The 19,198-nt window shown below is 38.0% G+C and overlaps 1 protein-coding gene across 5 annotated transcripts in view; it reads right to left on the reverse strand.

Annotated features, from left to right (window-relative positions):
- Window positions 1–19,198, reverse strand: part of SEMA3D (semaphorin 3D) — a 208,445-nt gene that overhangs the window by 102,476 nt on the left and 86,771 nt on the right. For all 5 annotated transcript variants that reach the window (XM_019929083.3, XM_019929072.3, XM_073809609.1 and 2 more), the window contains one exon: window positions 9,792–9,952. In XM_019929083.3, coding sequence (XP_019784642.1) covers window positions 9,792–9,952 — 161 coding nt within the window. The remainder of the gene's footprint in view (window positions 1–9,791; window positions 9,953–19,198) is intronic.

Raw genomic sequence — 19,198 nt, forward strand, 5'->3', positions numbered from 1 at the left:
TTTACTCATCAAAGCTTATTGATCATATACCTGCCCCATTCATTGCAGAAGACTCAAAAATCTAGTCTGAACAGAGTAAAGATAATAACAAGGATATTATTAAATATTTATTATGAAAATACTTTTGTAAACGATTTTGCTATTACTTCTGGTGATTCCACTCTAAAGGCTTGTGACAAATATGAAATGGCAATGGCTGTTTTTCAACAGGCACTTCAAATAAACATATACCCTAAATTTTGATACTTCAAATACCCTCTATAGAATTTTTTTTTAATTTCCCAGAGGAAAAAATTCCCAACCAGTCACTCATAACTCAATTATGTGTTGTAGCTTGCTTTAACTCTAAAGAATACAACGGACATCCTTCAGCCCCAGAGTCCCAACATGTGTGGTTTCTTCCACAGAGCAGTCTGGATTTTTGCGGAGGGGCACTGAGCCAACGCAAACCACGTAGGTCTAAACACTGCTAAACTACTACATCTTGACACTTACTTGCTACTGTGGAGTAAGTACCTTTTAGCACTGGTGTGATTTATATCAATTTTAAAGGTGGATACCTACATAAACATAAATTCTTACCTTTACATGCATAATCCCTTTATGAATGGTTCATTTTACAAAGATAAAGAAAAATCAGTTAGGCAGAAAATCTCTAGTACAGACCCTAATTTTATAATGTGTTCAAATGACCATTTATTTCAATAACGTAATATGGGAAAGCAATATTTCACAAACATTTATTTTATTAAATATTAGCACATTTCAAGCATGGAATATGGCCAAAGAGAGATTTGCTTAAAATAGCCACAGAAGGAAGTTAGCTATCAGAATTTATTTTAAGCAATGATCTAATACACTCAGTTCAGATAAATGGATTTTTTCTTCCAATCCCTGAAGGCAGAGAACAGCACAAGAACAAATTCCCTTAAAAGTATGAATTGATTTTTGCTATCTTCTAAGACTGAGACATATTTAGAAAAATGCTTTGTTAGCTATGTAGCGTCTTTTAAAGCAAAACTGCAAAGTTGAATAGGATTTTCTTTGGACACTTTCATAAAAAGACTCATCCCCTACTAAGATATTTACTGATGATTTAGATATTAGTTGATACCATCTATAGGCTATATACTAGAAGCATGAGTACTTAAAAAAAATTCCTAAGGAAAAAATATACCCTTAAGAATAAATGGGGAGGACCTTCAAGATGGCGGAAGAGTAACAAGCGGAGATCACCTTCCTCCCCACAGATACACCAGAAATACATCTACACGTGGAACAACTCCTACAGAACACCTACTGAACGCTGGCAGAAGACCTCAGACCTCCCAAAAGGCAAGAAACTCCCCACGTACCTGGGTAGGGCAAAAGAAAAAAGAATAAACAGAGACAAAAAAATAGGGACGGGACCTGTGCCAGTGGGAGGGAGCTGTGAAGGAGAAAAGGTTTCCACACACTAGGAAGGCCCTTTGCGGGCAGAGACTGCGGGTGGCGGAGGGGGAAGCTTCGGCACCGCGGAGGCAAGCACAGCAACAGGGGTGCAGGGGGCAAAATGGAGAGATTCCCGCACAGAGGATCGGTGCCGACCGGCACTCACCAGCCTGACAGGCTTGTCTGCTCACCCGCCGGGGTGTGCGGGGCTGGGAGCTGAGGCTCGGGCTTCGGTCGGAGCACAGGGAGAGGACTGGAGTTGGTGGCGTGAACACAGCCTGAAGTGGTTAGTGCGCCACGGCTAGCCAGGACGGAGTCCAGGAAAAAGTCTGGACCTGCCGAAGAGATAAGAGACTTTTTCTTGCCTCTTTGTTTCCAGATGCGCGAGGAGAGGGGATTAAGAGCGCCACTAAAAGGAGCTCCAGAGACGGGTGAGAGCTGCGGCTATCAGCGCAGACCCCAGAGACAGGCATGAGACGCTAAGGCTGCTGCTGCTGCCACCAAGAAGCCTGTGAGCAAGTACAGGTCACTATCCACACCTCCCCTCCCGAGAGCCTGTGCAGCCCGCCACTGCCGGGGTCCCAGGATCCAGGGACAACTTCCCCGGGAGAACGCACAGCGCGCCTCAAGCTGGCGCAACGTCACAACAGCCTCTGCCGCCACAGGCTCGCCCCGCACTCCATGCCCCTCCCTCCCCCCCGGCCTGAGTGAGCCAGAGCCCCCGAATCAGCAGCTCCTTTAACCCCGTTTGAGCAAAGAACAGACGCCCTCAGGCGACCTACACGCAGAGGCAGGGTCAAATACAAAGCTGAACGCAGGGAGCTGTGCGAACAAAGAAGAGAAAAGAAAATTTCTCCCAGCAGCCTCAGAAGCAGCGGATTAAAGCTCCACAATCAACTTGACGTACTCTGCATCTGTGGAATACATGAATAGATAACGAATCATCCCAAATTGAGGAGGTGGACTTTGAGAGCAAGATTTATTATTTTTTCCCCTTTTCCTTTCTGTGAGTGTGTATGTGTATGCTTCTGTGTGAGATCTTGTCTGTATAGCTTTGCTTTTACCATTTGTCCTAGGGTTCTGTCTGTCCGTTCTTTGGTTTTTTTACTTTTTAAAATTTTTTTCTTAATAATTATTTTTTATTTTAATAACTTTATTTTACTTTATTTTATCCTCTTTCTTTCTTTTTACATTTTCTCCCTTTTATTCTGAGTTGTGTGGTTGAAAGGCTCTTGGTGCTCCATCCAGGAGTCAGTGCTGTGCCTCTGAGGTGGGAGAGCCAACTTCAGGACACTGGTCCACAAGAGACTTCCCAGCTCCACGTAATACCAAAAGGTGAAAATCTCCCAGAGATCTCCATCTCAACGCCAGCACCCAGCTTCACTCAACGACCAGCAAGCTACAGTGCTGGACACCCTATGCCAAACAACTAGCAAGACAGAAACACAACCCCACCCATTAGCACAAAGGCTGCCTAAAATCATAATAAGGCCACAGACACCACAAAACACACCACCAGACACTGACCTGCCCACGAGAAAGACAAGATCCAGCCTCATCCACCAGAACATAGGCACTAGTCCCCTCCACCAGGAAGCCTACAAAACCCGCTGAACCAACCTTAGCCACTGAGGACAGATACCAAAAACAACGGGAACTACGAACATGCAGCCTGCAAAAAGGAGACCCCAAACACAGTAAGTTAAGCAAAATGAGAAGACAGATAAACACAGAGCAGATGAAGGAGCAAGGTGAAAACCCACCAGACCTAACAAATGAAGAGGAAATAGGCAGTCTACCTGAAAAAGAGTTCAGAATAATGATAGTAAAGATGATCCAAAATCTTGGAAATAGAATACAGAAAATATAAGAAACGTTTAACAAGGACCTAGAAGAACTAAAGAGCAAACAGACAATGATGAACAACACAATAAATGAAATGAAAAATTCTCTAGAAGGAAACAATAGCAGAATAACTGAGGCAGAAGAACGGATAAGTGACCTGGAAGATAAAATAGTGGAAATAACTCCTGCAGAGCAGAATAAAGAAAAAAGAATGAAAAGAACTGAGGACAGTCTCAGAGACCTCTGGGACAACATTAAACGCACCAACATTCAAATTATAGGGGTCCCAGAAGAAGAAGAGAAAAAGAAAGGGACTGAGAAAATAGTGAAGAGATTATAGTTGAAAACTTCCCTAATATGGGAAAGGAAATAGTTAATCAAATCCAGGAAGCACAGAGAGTCCCATACAGGATACATCCAAGGACAAACATGCCAAGACACATATTAATCAAACTGTCAAAAATTAAATACAAAGAAAACATATTCAAAGCAGCAAGGGAAAAACAACAAATAAGACACAAGGGAATTCCCATAAGGTAAACAGCTGATCTTTCAGCAGAAACTCTGCAAGCCAGAAGGGACTGGCAGGACATACTTAAAGTGATGAAGGAGAAAAACCTGCAACCAAGATTACTCTACCCAGCAAGGATCTCATTCAGATTTGATAGAGAAATTAAAACCTTTACAGACAAGCAAAAGCTGAGAGAGTTCAGCACCACCAAACCAGCTTTACAACAAATGCTAAAGGATCTTCTCTAGGCAAGAAACACAAAAGAAGGAAAAGACCTACAATAACAAACCCAAAACAATTAAGTAAATGGGAATAGGAACATACATATCGATAATTACCTTAAATGTAAATGGTTTAAATGCTCCAACCAAAAGACATAGACTGTCTGAATGGATACAAAAAAAGACCCGTATATATGCTGTCTAAACGAGACGCACTTCAGACCTACGGATACCTACAGACTGAAAGTGAGGGGATGGAAAAAGATATTCCATGCAAATGGAAATCAAAAGAAAGCTGGAATAGCAATTCTCATATCAGACAAAATAGATTTTAAAATAAAGAACATTAGAAGAGACAAAGAAGGACACTACATAATGATCAAGGGATCGATCCAAGGAGAAAATATAACAATTGTAAATATTTATGCACCCAACATAGGAGCATCTCAATACATAAGGCAAATAGTAACAGCCATAAAAAGGGGAAATTGACAGTAACACATTCATAGTAGGGGACTTTAGCACCCCACTTTCACCAATGGACAGATCCTCCAAAATGAAAATAAATAAGGAAATATAAGCTTTAAATGATACATTAAAGAAGATGTACTTAATTGATATTTACAGGACATTCCATCCAAAAACAACAGAATACACATTCTTCTCAAGGGCTCATGGAACATTCTCCAGGATAGATCATATCTTGGGTCACAAATCAAGCCTTGGTAAATTTAAGAAAATTGAAATCATATCAAGTATCTTTTCTGACCACAACGTTATGAGAGTAGGTATCGATTACAGCATAAAATATGTAAAAAATACAAACACAGAGAGGCTAAACAATATACCACTTAATAACAAAGAGATCACTGAAGAAATCAAAGAGGAAATCAAAAAATACCTAGAAACAAATGACAATGAAAACACGACAACCCACAACCTATGGGATGCAGCAAAAGCAGTTTTAAGAGGGACGTTTATAGCAATGCAATCCTACCTTAAGAAACAAGAAACATCTCAAACAACCTAACCTTACACCTAAAGCAATTAGAGAAAGAAGAACAAAAAAACCCAAAGTTAGCAGAAGGAAAGAAATCATAAAGATCAGATCAGAAATAAATGAAAAAGAAATAAAGGAAACAATAGCAAAGATCAATAAATCTAAAAGCTGGTTCTTTCAGAAGATAAACAAAACTGATAAACCATTAGCCAGACTCATCAAGAAAAAAAGGGAGAAGACTCAAATCAATAGAATTAGAAATGAAAAAGAATTAACAACTGACACTGCAGAAATACAAAGGATCATGAGAGATTACTACAAGCAACTCTATGCCAATAAAATGGACAACCTGGAAGAAATGAACAAATTGTTAGAAATGCACAACCTGCCAAGACTGAATCAGGAAGAAATAGAAAATATGAACAGACCAATCACAAGCACTGAAATTGAAACTGTGATTCAAAATCTTGCAACAAACAAAAGCCCAGGACCAGATGGCTTCACAGGCGAATTCTATCAAACATTTAAAGAAGAGATAACACCTACCCTTCTCAAGCTCTTCCAAAATATAGCAGAGGGAGGAACACTCCCAAACTCATTCTACGACGCCACCATCACCCTGATACCAAAACCAGACAAAGATGTCACAAAGAAAGAAAACTACAGGCCAATGTCACTGCTGAACATAGATTCAAAAATCCTCAACAAAATACTAGCAAACAGAATCCAACAGCACCTTAAAGGATCATACACCATGATCAAGTGGGGTTTATCCCAGGAATGCAAGGATTCTTCAGTATACGCAAATCAATCAATGTGATACACCATATTAACAAATTGAAGGAGAAAAACCATATACAATCATCTCAATTGATGCAGAGAAAGCTTTTGACAAAATTCAACACCCATTTATGATAAAAACCCTCCAGAGAGTAAGCATAGAAGGAACTTTCCTCAACATGATAAAGGCCATATATGACAAACCCACAGCCAACATCGTTCTCAATGGTGAAAAACTGAAACCCTTTCCACTAAGGTCAGGAACAAGGCAACGTTGCCCACTCTCACCACTATTATTCAACATTGCTTTGGAAATTTTAGCCACACCAATCAGAGAAGAAACAGAAATAAAAAGGAATCCAAATCGGAAAAGAAGTAAACCTGTCACTGTTTGCAGATGACATGATACTCTACATAGAGAATCCTAAAGATGCTACCAGAAAAGATGCTACTACTAGAGCTAGTCAATGAATTTGGTAAAGTAGCAGGATACAAAATTAATGCACAGAAATCTCTGGCGCTCCTATACACTAATGATGAAAAATCTGCAAGTGTAATTAAGAAAACACTCCCATTTACAATTGTAACAAAAAGAATAAAATATCTAGGAATAAACCTAATGAAGGAGACAAAACACCTGTATGCAGAAAATTATAAGACACTGATGAAAGAAATTAAAGATGATACAAATAGATGGAGAGGTATACCATGTTCTTGGATTGGAAGAATCAATATTGGGAAAATGACTCTACTACCCAAAGCAATCTACAGATTCAATGCAATCCCTGTCAAACTACCAATGGCATTTTTCACAGAAGTAGAACAAAAAATTTCACAATTTGTGTGGAAACACAGAAGACCCCAAATAGCCAAAGCAATCTTGAGAACAAAAAACGGAGCTGGAGGAATCAGGCTTCCTGACTTCAGACTATACTACAAAGCTACAGTAATCAAGACAGTATGGTACTGGCACAAAAACAGAAATATAGATCAATGGAAGAGGATAGAAAGCCCAGAGATAAACCCACGCACATATGGTCACCTTATCTTTGATGAAGGAGGCAAGAATATTCAGTGGAGAAAAGACAGCCTCGTCAATAAGTGGTGCTGGGAAAACTGGATAGCTACATGTAAAAGATTGAAATTAGAACACTCCCTAACACCATACACAAAAATGAATTCAAAATGGATTAAGGACCTAAATGTAAGGCCAGACACTATCAAACTCTTAGAGGAAGACATAGGCAGAACATTCTATGACATAAATCACAGCAAGATCCTTTTTGACCCATCTCCTAGAGAAATGGAAATAAAAACAAAAATAAACAAATGGGACCTAATGAAACTTCAAAGCTTTTGCACAGCAAAGGAAACCATAAACAAGACGAAAAGACAACCCTCAGAATGGGAGAAAATATTTGCAAATGAAGCAACTGACAAAGGATTTATCTCCAAAATTTACAAGCAGCTCATGCAGCTCAATATCAAAAAAAAAAAAAACAACCCAATCCAAACATAGGCAGAAGATCTAAATAGACTTTTCTCTAAAGAAGATATACAGATTGCCAACAAACACATGAAAGAATGCTCAACATCATTAATCATTAGAGAAATGCAAATCAAAACTACAATGAGATATCATCTCACACCAGTCAGAATAGCCATCATCAAAAAATCTACAAACCATAAATGCTGGAGAGGGTGTGGAGAAAAGGGAACCCTCTTGCACTGTTGGTGGGAATGTAAATTGGTACAGCCACTATGGAGAACAGTATGGAGGTTCCTTAAGAAACTGAACAAATTACCATACAACCCAGCAATCCCAATACTGGGCATATACCCTGAGAAAATCATAATTCAAAAAGAGTCATGTACCAAAATGTTCATTGCAGCTCTATTTACAATAGCCAGGACATGGAAGCAACCTAAGTGTCCATCGACAGATGAATGGATAAAGAAGATGTGGCACATATATACAATGGAATATTACTCAGCCATAAAAAGAAACAAAGTTGAGTTACTTGTAGTGAGGTGGATGGACCTAGAGTCTGTCCTACAGAGTGAAGTAAGTCAGAAAGAGGAAAAACAAATACCGTATGCTAACACATATATATGGAATCTAAGAGAAAAAGAAAAGTTTATGAAGAACCTAGGGGCAAGACAGGAATAAAGACACAGACCTACTAGAGAATGGACTTGAGGATATGGGGAGGGGGAAGGGTAAGCTGGGACAAACTGAGAGAGCGGCACGGACATATATACACTACCAAACGTAAAATAGATAGGTAGTGGGAAGTAGCCGCATAGCACAGGGAGATCAGCTGGGTGCTTTGTGACCACCTAGAGGGGTCGGATAGGGAGGGTGGGAGGGCGGGTGACACAAGAGGGAAGAGATATGGGAACATATGTATAGGTATAACTGATTCACTTTGTTATAAAGCAGAAACTAACACACCATTGTAAAGCAATTATACTCCAATAAAGATGTTTAAAAAAAAAAAGCATGGAATGGAGCTAAAATGGCAGAATGAAAGGACAAGTTTTTCAAATTCTAGCACATAATCAGCTGTTTATTCCACCTTACTGTAAACAATATCTAGGCTGCAGAATAATTCCAAAACAAATAAGATAACCTTATGAGTTTGTGTGTCTGGAATAACACAAGTCAAGAACAACTACTGGAAATATTTTAGCCCTCATTCTTCTTCTAGAAACACAGATTACATGGAATGCATGTGTATACATTTGCATTCAAAGATTATTTCTTTTTCATACCTGAGCATTCATAAAACATTACTCCTTTTCCTTTGGTGGACCTCAAAAATGTGTGGAAGTACTACTTAAAAATTAAGTGATTAGAAGAGCAAAAACATTGTTTCTAATGCATGTGTTCATTAAGTGATAGTAACACATATGGTGACAAATATTTTGCCTATGTAGACTGAAGCCCTGAGTGCTGATATAATTCAAATAACTGGACAACTGGTATTTATTTTACTGACTCAAAATTAGAGGGTTAAGTTAAAGTGGTCATTGTAGGTGAAAGCCGTATGAAGCTTCAAAGTCCAAGAATGACCTACACATAACTCTGAATGGGAAGAAGTCTCTATAAACTCAGTGTTGGGAACTATTGACCTGAAAGCTTGAAATGGCTCCTTGTATTTCTTTTGCAGTAGTATTTCTTCTGGCAAAGAAGAGAAAGAAAAACAATCAAAGATACCTCATAGATGCAGAATAGGTCATATATTAGGTCTTCTCATCAGTCATTCAACTCTTCTAGTCTTGGTATCCATTTTTGTTTGCATAGATATTGATATTTACTAAATTACTGGCTAACAATAATTGATAAAACAGTGTGACAGTCTTTTCTTTGGGTATCACAGTGCTAGTTGGAAATGTAGGATACAACAGCAGTTGCTTTTTGGGTTTTGAATTACTAGTATATATTTCTTTTAAGTGCTAAGATTGTTCTTAATGAGCCCACAAGTAAGGCATTATTCATCTTCCCTACCTGAACGTGACTGAGCCATAGAAGAAACTTGCTCAGATATAAAAGGAGAGTGTGGAGAAACCAATGTGGTGCTAAAATGCTACCAGAGCCACACTATCATTAAGTATGCTTATTCATTCAAAATTAATAAAAACTTAATTTTACAATAATTGCTATAGATATAAATGTTAATATTTCATGAATAACTCATTTTCCGGCTTTTAAATCCAAAACTTTGCATTTCTGTTATGTAAAGTAGTATCCATTTACTAACTTTTCATGCCTTTCATTCAGATTTTCAAAGGTTTTAGTATTACACTCACTCTTGTACTTAAATCCATAAAAATCCAAAAACATGTATCAGAGGCAATAAGTTCTTTTAACATGTTCTTTTTTGACATGTAAATGACCTACTGCATTTGACACTGAATCACTTAAAACAAAACAAAAGTGAAGGAAAAGGGCATAGATGAAAATAAATGCATTCAGTAAACTATATAGAAATAAACTGACCTTCTTAAAATTTTTGTTTATGTCAACCAGACTGAGCAGGAAGATGTGGTCCTTGGCTCCCAGCAGCAGCCTGCCCCTCTCCTCATCTAACAAAGTGGTTTGGAAATCCAGTCCTTCCGATGAGCCCAAAAAGGGAATACAGCTATTTGAAAGCAGCAAGTCTACGGGGAAGTAAAAGAAGGATAAAAAGAAAGAAAAAATTCTGAATAAGCAAAATCTTTATTTGCCTCCATACACACACTGTTCCACTTTGTAAATGCATATACACAGCATGAAAGCTCCAATATAGATATATGAAAACAATATACAGTTTTTAGCACATACTCATTTAGCAAGAGATGGAACTTATATTTGTATTTTATTGACATGTTTATCTTATTATCAAAAATGAATATAAAACATGTTAACACAAAAGCAATAAATGCAAAATTTCTCACAACGCTGTTTTACCTTTTTTTAAAATACCTTTTTTAAAGTAAATCTATTTATCTATTTTTGGCTGCATTGGGTCTTCATTGCTGCACATGGGCTTTCTCTAGTTGCCGCAGGTAAGCGGGGGCTACCCTTCATTGCGGTGTCCAGGTAGTCGTGGTGCACGGGCTTAGTTGCTCCACGGAACGTGGGATCTTCCCGGACCAGGGTTCAAACCTGTGTCTCCTGCATTGGCAGGCAGAGTCTTAACCACTGCGCCACCAGGGAAGTCCCTGCCTTCTTAAGTTATAAATTAAAGCACCTACCAACTACAGTAAGATTTGCAAACTGATCAAAGTATCAATGTATGCAAAGTAAGCAGCAAACTAAGTGTGTGATAAATGTCAGGCATTTTTTCTCCCTTTTACTTTTGATAGTGTTCAGATTGACCCCATGTCTGGAAGATTACACGGCGCCTATTTCACATATACAGTAAGATGTAAACAAAGAAGCAATGGATTCTGAAGGAGATGCGATCCTGAACCAGTGATGGAATCAGAATTATAAAGCAAGAAGGGACCTTAAAAATCAATTAATGCAAATTCATGATGTTATAAACGGAGGTGTTTAATTCCATCAAGATGAAGCCACATGCCCTAAAGTCACAAAACTATGGTGGCAAAGCTGATAACATAACCTCAATCCCAGTCTCCATTTATCTTTGGTTTGTTACCGGGCCTAATTCTTTGCTCTGGTTATAATTGTGATATGAACAGATTCCTATTTAAATTTAGGTCTGAGGGTTAGTGGTTAGGACTCCACGCTCCCACTGCTGAGGGCACAGGTTCAATCTCTGGTCAAGGAACTAAGATCCCGCAAGCCATGTGGCATGGCCAAAAAAAAACAAAAACCAAAAATAAAACCAAACAAAATAAATAAATAAATTTAGGTCTGAGTTTACAGGAGCCCAAATCTTTTCAATATGTTTCACCCCAAGTACAAAACATACCCTCTCATTTTCTACAACCCTAGACTATTAAATACCAATAAGATAATAATATCACTCATCACTTTTATTAAAGTCCATTATGTTACTGGACTTTAAAACTAAATCATTATGTTCAAGCAATTCATTATCAATTAATGAGAAAAGTAAAAAGAGACGATGTCTTAGAAACAGGCATCAAGATGCTTCCGAAATGTGTAATGGCAGTTTTCAATCTCTGTAAAATGGATATTTGAGTCCCTTAAATTTAAAGCCTATATATTCCATCCATCAACTGTGGGCTTTATTACTATTTGATGTTTTTGAGAATTCCTGTCACTCTACTTTTCTAATTTACAATGATTAAATGTTACTTCTTTTAGTCACTGAGATAGATTTTTTGTCTTAGTTTTGACAAACTAAAAGGTCATATGCTGAAGAAGACACGATACTATTTGAATTCTCAAGTGAGTGTGGCTTTACCAAACATAAATGTCTTATTAATATTTATGAATCACGCTTTGTGCACCCTGGATCGAAGTCTTAACTCTACACGAATTATTTTTCTACTAAAGTTAAATAAAACCTTAAGCGTTTTTCAGACCAAAGACACAATGGGATAATATATTTTAGCATCTTCAAATGTAGTAATAAGCCTATTTTTCAGGGCTGATATCCAGTAAATATTCCATATTGATTGCAAAGTAGAACAGAAGGGAAAAGAATGGAACCAAGAGAACAGACAAGACAGATACGATCTAAAGCTTAAAAAAAGAAAACATTTCACACAAACCTTTATTCAATCAGGCAATTCTGTATCTTCCATGGGATTTCCCCTTGTTTAACTAAGAATGAAATGGGCAAAATGGAAGTATGTAAAGGGATTTCCAAGAGGATATCTTGACCCAACTAATAGAGGAAAGTAGGTTTTAGGTTATAAATCCATACTATTTCAAGTGTCCACAGATTATAATCAACTATTTTGAACTATGCATTGCAATGTTAATTACAAAATGAAACATGGCTAAGCCTAATAAGCAGGAGTGTGAGCTTTAGGCCCAGATCAGCTGCATCATATCCTAGTTTTGCAACTCTGGCTGTGTGATCGAGGACAACAAATTTAAACTCTCTGTGCCTTGGTTTTCTCATCTATAAAGTAATTCTTATGATGATTAAAGGAGGTAATTTATATAAAGTTCTTAGAACAATGCCTTGAAAATAGGAAAAGTTCAAAAAACATTAACTGTTACTTTGAATATTAAACTCCGGTTTGGGCCAAATAAGTTCTATTAAAGAGTATTATCTCATCTTCCATTAAATCTGACTTATGAAGACTAGAACAGCTCTATGTTTTTTAAAATAATATTTGAATAACATTAAAAAGCTACTCTGTCCACAAATATTTATAAGCTTCTAGTACGTGTTAAGTATTGAACATGCTGCTTAAGGTTATGGAATGGCTGAGTCCTACCATCAAGGAGCTCACAGATCCCTGTGCAAATAGATATGCACAGACAGTACAACATATGCATAGACAATACAACATAAGCACAATAAATTATAATACAAGTGTATACAAAATGTTAACAAATCTTTCAAGTAATTAATTGTGCATCGCCTTACAAAAGGAGGTGATACTTGTGAACAGTCTTGAAGGACAGACAGAAGCTTTACAGGAAAAACATAAAGAAAAGTTTATTCCAAGCAGAAGAGTGCTAGGATGTACAAGGGTACACACCATCGTATATTATACTTGCGTACTGCATGTTTAATGCTATCTCCTACTATGGGGTATGAGTTCCTTCAGGGCCAAGACCAGGCCTTACTTATCTTGGAAACCCCAGCACGTATCTCAGAGTCTGAGACAAATCAAGCACTTTAATAAATTTGGGGAATTGCAGTAGTTCAGTATGCTGGAACAGAGAGAAGAGGCAGGGGCAGTGAGAAGTGAGGATGCCTCCAGGTAATTAGGGCATAAGATGGCAGGCTGCGGAGGTCGGGTATTATGTAGGTAACTGAAAGCCACTAAAGTATTTTGTGCAGGAAACGTGACAGAGACTATAGCTGAATATTACAAAAATAAGTCTGGCTGCAGAGTTCAGGATGGATGAGAATCAGGAAAGATGGGGGCAGAGAGCCTCCCCAGAAGTTTCTGAAACGTGATGAGTCCCTGAATTATGGCAGTGCTAACGGGAAGAGGACGACATTTAAGAATCTTGCGTCTCATTTTCCGTCTCTACGCAAACAGTGAGAAAAATAAAGTTGAGGTCATCATTTGCTTTATTTTCTTTTACCATAATTAATTCTATTGGTTTTAGTTTCAAACAAATTTGACAAGGAAATACAGCTGCAAAAATAGTGACTAACCTGAAGCATTATCACTTCAAAATGATTTAACGTTGCCTTGTAACAATGTTAGCATCAGAACGATTAAAGCATGCTTCCCAGATGCTTTGTAGCCAAACTAAATAACAAGACTTAGGCATTACATATGAAAATTTCTCAGGCTGATGCACACATTTTGAAAACACCTTGGGACAGGGATTGGAACAGGTTCCCTCTTCCCCAAACAGTTTATCTTTCTTGCATTTCTGCCAAACCAAGCAAAGTCATTTTTGTTTCCACGGGATCATCCAGCCTAGAAAAAAAAAAGTTAAATCCCGAGTCTGAATCTTAACACCTAAAGCTGATACACTCCAAGGGTTTCAGGAACCAGATATGGATGCTAGCTGTGCAGGCTGCAAACTCATGCAAGTTAAAGACTAATAATTTGGCAATATATTTCAAAGCTTTATTTTTTTCTTTTCTTAAACTGGCAAGTCTCAGGCACGTGATTTTTAAGATTGTCCACAGTTTATAATCCTTTTGAACAGAAACTCCGTCTTGTTTTTTTTCCCCCTTTGGTAGTGGGGTGAATGGCTTCACAAATGCCATTCAGATAGGGCCTGCTCTGTACTTACTTAGCCAGCCCCACCTTTCCTCAGACTTCTAGGTCCTAAATGCATTCTTTGTTCTATCTACCTAAACCTTTGACCGAAACTACCATAATCACTCCTTCTAGCCGTTCTTTTAGCAATTCATTGTCCTATCACCTTGTTCTCAGTATGTAATCTCACTCAATCACCCAGGCCCTCAAATTCCCACTCTTGTTCTCAGTACATTCTTGAAAAATCTACAGCTGATTATTTCTGAAATAAACGCATCAAAGTTATGATTCATCGTTTACTCTACTAGTTTAACTATGGAAATCATGCACATGATGGATTTTAACTGAATGTCGACACAGACCAGATGTTCATAATCCATGATCAATAAACCACGGCAGGGCTTCCCTGGTGGCACAGTGGTTGAGAGTCCGCCTGCCGATGCAGGGGACACGGCTTCGTGGCCCGGTCCGGGAAGATCCCACATGCCGCAGAGCGGCTGGGCCCGTGAGCCATGGCCGCTGAGTCTGCGCGTCCGGAGCCTGTGCTCCGCAACGGGAGAGGCCACAACAGCGAGAGGCCGGCATACCGCAAAAAATAAATAAATAAATAAACAAACAAACCACGGCAGAGCAACGGGATGGTTCTGAGGTTCAAAACTCCTATAAACAGCATGGTATTTTCCTATATTTGTACATATGTGTGCATTGCTGAAGAGTATGTCCAGAGTTCATCAACATCCCCTGATATCTTACCAGAAGTCACAGGTAAATTGTATGTCTCCCACATACAGTTAATAACACATTTAGAATAATTTCTCATTTCTAACACAACAAAGTAAGTCTCTACCCTCATAAAACTAGATTTTTGAAAGCAAACAACTGAAAGCAAACATCTAAGATCGCCAGGTACTGTGCGCACGCTCCAACGACTGATAACGAGTTCCACTCTCATTGACCTCATAGCCTAGTGGAGAGAAAATGCTCATCCACAACAAAAATGAGAATATACATTTTTTTTTCCAGTGGCTGGAGACTTTATTTATCTAGTTATTTATTTATTTAGGCCACACCTTGTGGCATGCGGGATGCTGGACCTTAGTTACCTGACCAGGGATCAAACCCATACCCTGGGGTTAATTCCGTGCACTGGGAGCACCGAGTCTTAACCACTGGACCATCAGGGAAGTCCCAAGAATATACTTGTGACAAAGGACAACAGTACTTAAAGTAGTAGACTGTTAAATATTTTTAATAGTAAAATAGAAAGGACTTCCTCTCTGTGTCTCCATTAGCAAAAGCCAAATAACACAATTCTCGCCAATACAGTGGGTAGAGAAACTAAATGGTCTCTGATCACCTTCCAACCCTGGAGTTCTAGGGCATTAGAACCTAACATTGAACTTTGTTAAAACGGACAACGTATCGAGTAACAAACTGTCATTCATCTATTTACTCCAGGCCATTGCTCTGTTCTTTGGAACAGGTAGTCTCTAACCTTTGGGAAGAACAGAAATACGGTATACGGCAATTAGAGCTAAAGGGAGAACTTCTCAATAGACCTGTTTGACTCCTCTGTTACCAATTCAGTGAGGCCCAGAATGGTTAAGTGGGCTTCACGAAACCAGTTTTCTCTTCGTGGCAAAATACAGCAGCAATGAATCCCCTCACCTACAGCCACACGCCCCTCCATGTGAGGGCAAGGCTGAAGATCCCACCGTCCCTGCTCCTATTTGAAATAAATGCTTGTTCTGAAAAGAATTCTTTGTAACTCCCTTTTAGTGTCCCTTCATATAATTGTTCATTCAGCCTGAAGAAACATTTGACCTGATGCTCTACAGTCTTGCTCGCTACCCCAGAGAGGAAAGGAGTGGTCAGTCACATTGAATCTAATAAATTTAGGATTAAGCAGCACAGACTTCCTCAATGTTTCACTGTTAAATGAATAAAATCCCAAACCCTTGAATTCCTGCATTTATTGCCAGAAATTCTAAACTGGGTGGAGTTGACAATCTCTCTCACGAGAAGACTACAGAGCTAAAAAATGGCTTCCCACATCCTTTAAAGAACACTTCACAGGAAGATCTTTTTTTAAAGAAGAAAATCAAAGTTATTAAAGGCAGAATTTCATGGGGTAAAAATAACATCAGCTTTGAGAAAAGTCAATTTCCAGTAGAATTTCTCAGCAGAGAAAGCTTACAGCCAACAATGAATCCAGATCAAAACCCTGTCACCTTGGGGATTCCCTGGTGGGCCAGTGGTTAGGACTCAGCACTTGCCAAAAAAAACAAAGCAAAACAAACAAAAAACAACCCCCCCCCAAAAAAAATACCTGTCACCTTTCCCTACCATCTCAGAATATTCAGCACAAAAGCACAAATTCTTGCCCCACCTATCCCCTCTTTTTCCTCAAGGAAATAGCCATTATATCAGTAGGGCTGTTCTGAGGGTTCTTGAATACAGTCACATCTCCAGTGTGTTCTCTGCAAAACTGTCTAAATAAAGAAGGAAAGGAGTTTTTTTTCCTGCCTTCCCCATAAATTCAGTTTCTCCCCCTTGATCTCTGAATTCCCTGGGCTTCCATGCCAACCGTTAGGCTCCCAAGATTCTTTCTATGGAACTCCTTCGTCCCATAGTTCCCATAAATGTTTTGGCTACCAAAACACCCTTACCATCCCCCAACCCCCAAAGCCTGTTCTCAGTTTGGGTCCGGAATTGAGTAAAGGGAGCAAACTGCTCATCCCAAAATGAAAATTAGTCACTAATGCTGTGGCTCACTGAGTCCCTTTGGCTCTCTGTGAACCTGTATTTGTCTCTCCCGCTTTTGGTCTGAGGCAAGGGAAGAATTCTTTCTTGGATTTAACGTTTCGAAAGTGAACTCATCTTAAATTGGCCCTACCTGACTTTCAATTGGTTTTCTGAGGTTTGAGATCATATGAAAAGACCTTGGTCACCAAGTTGGCTCACTTCCACCTATCAAACATACCCCTTATTCTCTATTTAAGTATCTTTAGTCTCCATAGCTAACTGCTCAAACAATATCAAATGTATAAAGAATGTTATTCAAAGCTAAACTCCCGACAAAAGACTAAATTATAGGCGTATTATCGTTATATTTTCCTAGGTGAAAAGTCTAACCCTAACCTTGCAAATGCAAGTTCAAATCAGAAAGAAAAAACAATGAAACTCTTATTTGCTCATCTGCAATGGAATGTTGGAAATCATTCTGTTCATTAGGTCTTAGACAGAACATTATCTATATCAATAATAAATCAGATGATGCCACATAGGGAAACATAAATTAGGAACAAATAAAGCCTATTACTCATCAAGCTACATTCTTGCCAGGACAGGATGTGAAATAGAAGTGTAGTAATTTTACACCATCGCATTTTCATCTACATCCATGCATTTAAGTCACAGGTTTCTTCTTCTTTGGCTAGCTTTCAACAGTAGACGCTTTATACAATCCATCACATGTGAGATTCATAATTTACGATTATGGGTGCCTTTTAAATTCTTACTTTGAGTAAGAATGAATTGTTTTAAATTCTCAAAAGCTTGGCCATGATAAATTTTCCTACTGAGCTATAAAATGGCTAACATTATAAATAACTGATACATTTCCAGAAGAACAATTCAATAACAGAATAAACTGCCTCAGAGGGTAATTCAATAACAGAATAAACTGCCTCAGAGGGTAATTCTGGGAAAGACAGATTCTATTTTGACAATTATTTTCTTAATTCCCTTCAAAATATTGAGAATTTCTCCTTTTTCAAATTTCAAGGTATATTTAAAATCAAAACACCATGTCACAAGTGAATAGGAGTTTGTTTTCAATCTAGTATGTGTACTTAATTTTTTAAAAACTTAGAAAAGTCATACCTTAATACACCATCTTTTACTGATTCTAAATAGCAAGACAAATATGACAAGACCAAATAATTCCTCAAGATAAGATCACCACAAGTTAATGTACAGAGCAAAGAGTTGTGAGAATAACTTTAAAAAACAATATTTTATAACAATATTACTTTTTAAATTAATTATATTAATCGAAGTTAAGTATATACATACCAAAAGGTAAAGTTAAAAGGCATATATAAGCCTATCTGTCACTTCTCCCATCCTCTGTCCACCTCTAATCTAGACCCCATATTAACACATTTAGTAGTTTATTTTCTATTATTTTCATATATAGAAATAGTATGTATGTACTACTACCTTTTAAAACATCATTTTCAGACATTTCCACTGAATTCCTGTTTATAGAAGTTGAGAGTTCTAGCTTTCTTATGCCAACTCTTTCCCTCCAACCAAGCTCCTAACACTACGGTATGTCCATTCTTATAAAAGCTATATTTAATCATTCCATTACTATCGCAAGGTAAATATTCTTCCCTACTTTGAAAAGTAATGTTCTCTAAATAAAGACTATTACAAGTGACAAAGAAGGACACTGCATCATGATCAAGGGATCAATCCAAGAAGATATAACCATTGTAAATATTTATGCACCCAACATAGGAGCATCTCAATACATAAGGCAAATACTAACAGCCATAAAAGGGGAAATTGACAGTAACACAATCATAGTAGGGGACTTTAACACCCCACTTTCACCAATGGACAGTTCATCCAAAATGAAAATAAATAAGGAAACAAGCTTTAAATGATACATTAAACAAGATGGAGTTAATTGATACTTATAGGACATTCCATCCAAAAACAGCAGAATACACTTTCTTCTCAAGTGCTCATGGAACATTCTCCAGGGTAGATCATACCTTGGGTCACAAATCAAGCCTTGGTAAATTTAAGAAAATTGAAATTGTATCAAGTATCTTTTCCGACCACAACACTATGAGACTAGACATCGATTACAGGAAAAAAATCTGTAAAAAATACAAACACAGGGAGGCTAAACAATAAGCTACTTAATAACGAAGAGATCACTGAAGAAATCAAAGAGGAAATCAAAAAATACCTAGAAACAAATGGCAATGAAAACACGACAACCCAAAACCTATGGGATGCAGCAAAAGCAATTCTAAGAGGGAAGCTTATAGCAATACAAACCTACTT

The sequence above is a fragment of the Tursiops truncatus genome, chromosome 9 (genome assembly GCF_011762595.2).
Source record: "Tursiops truncatus isolate mTurTru1 chromosome 9, mTurTru1.mat.Y, whole genome shotgun sequence".
Lineage (NCBI taxonomy): Eukaryota > Metazoa > Chordata > Mammalia > Artiodactyla > Delphinidae > Tursiops > Tursiops truncatus.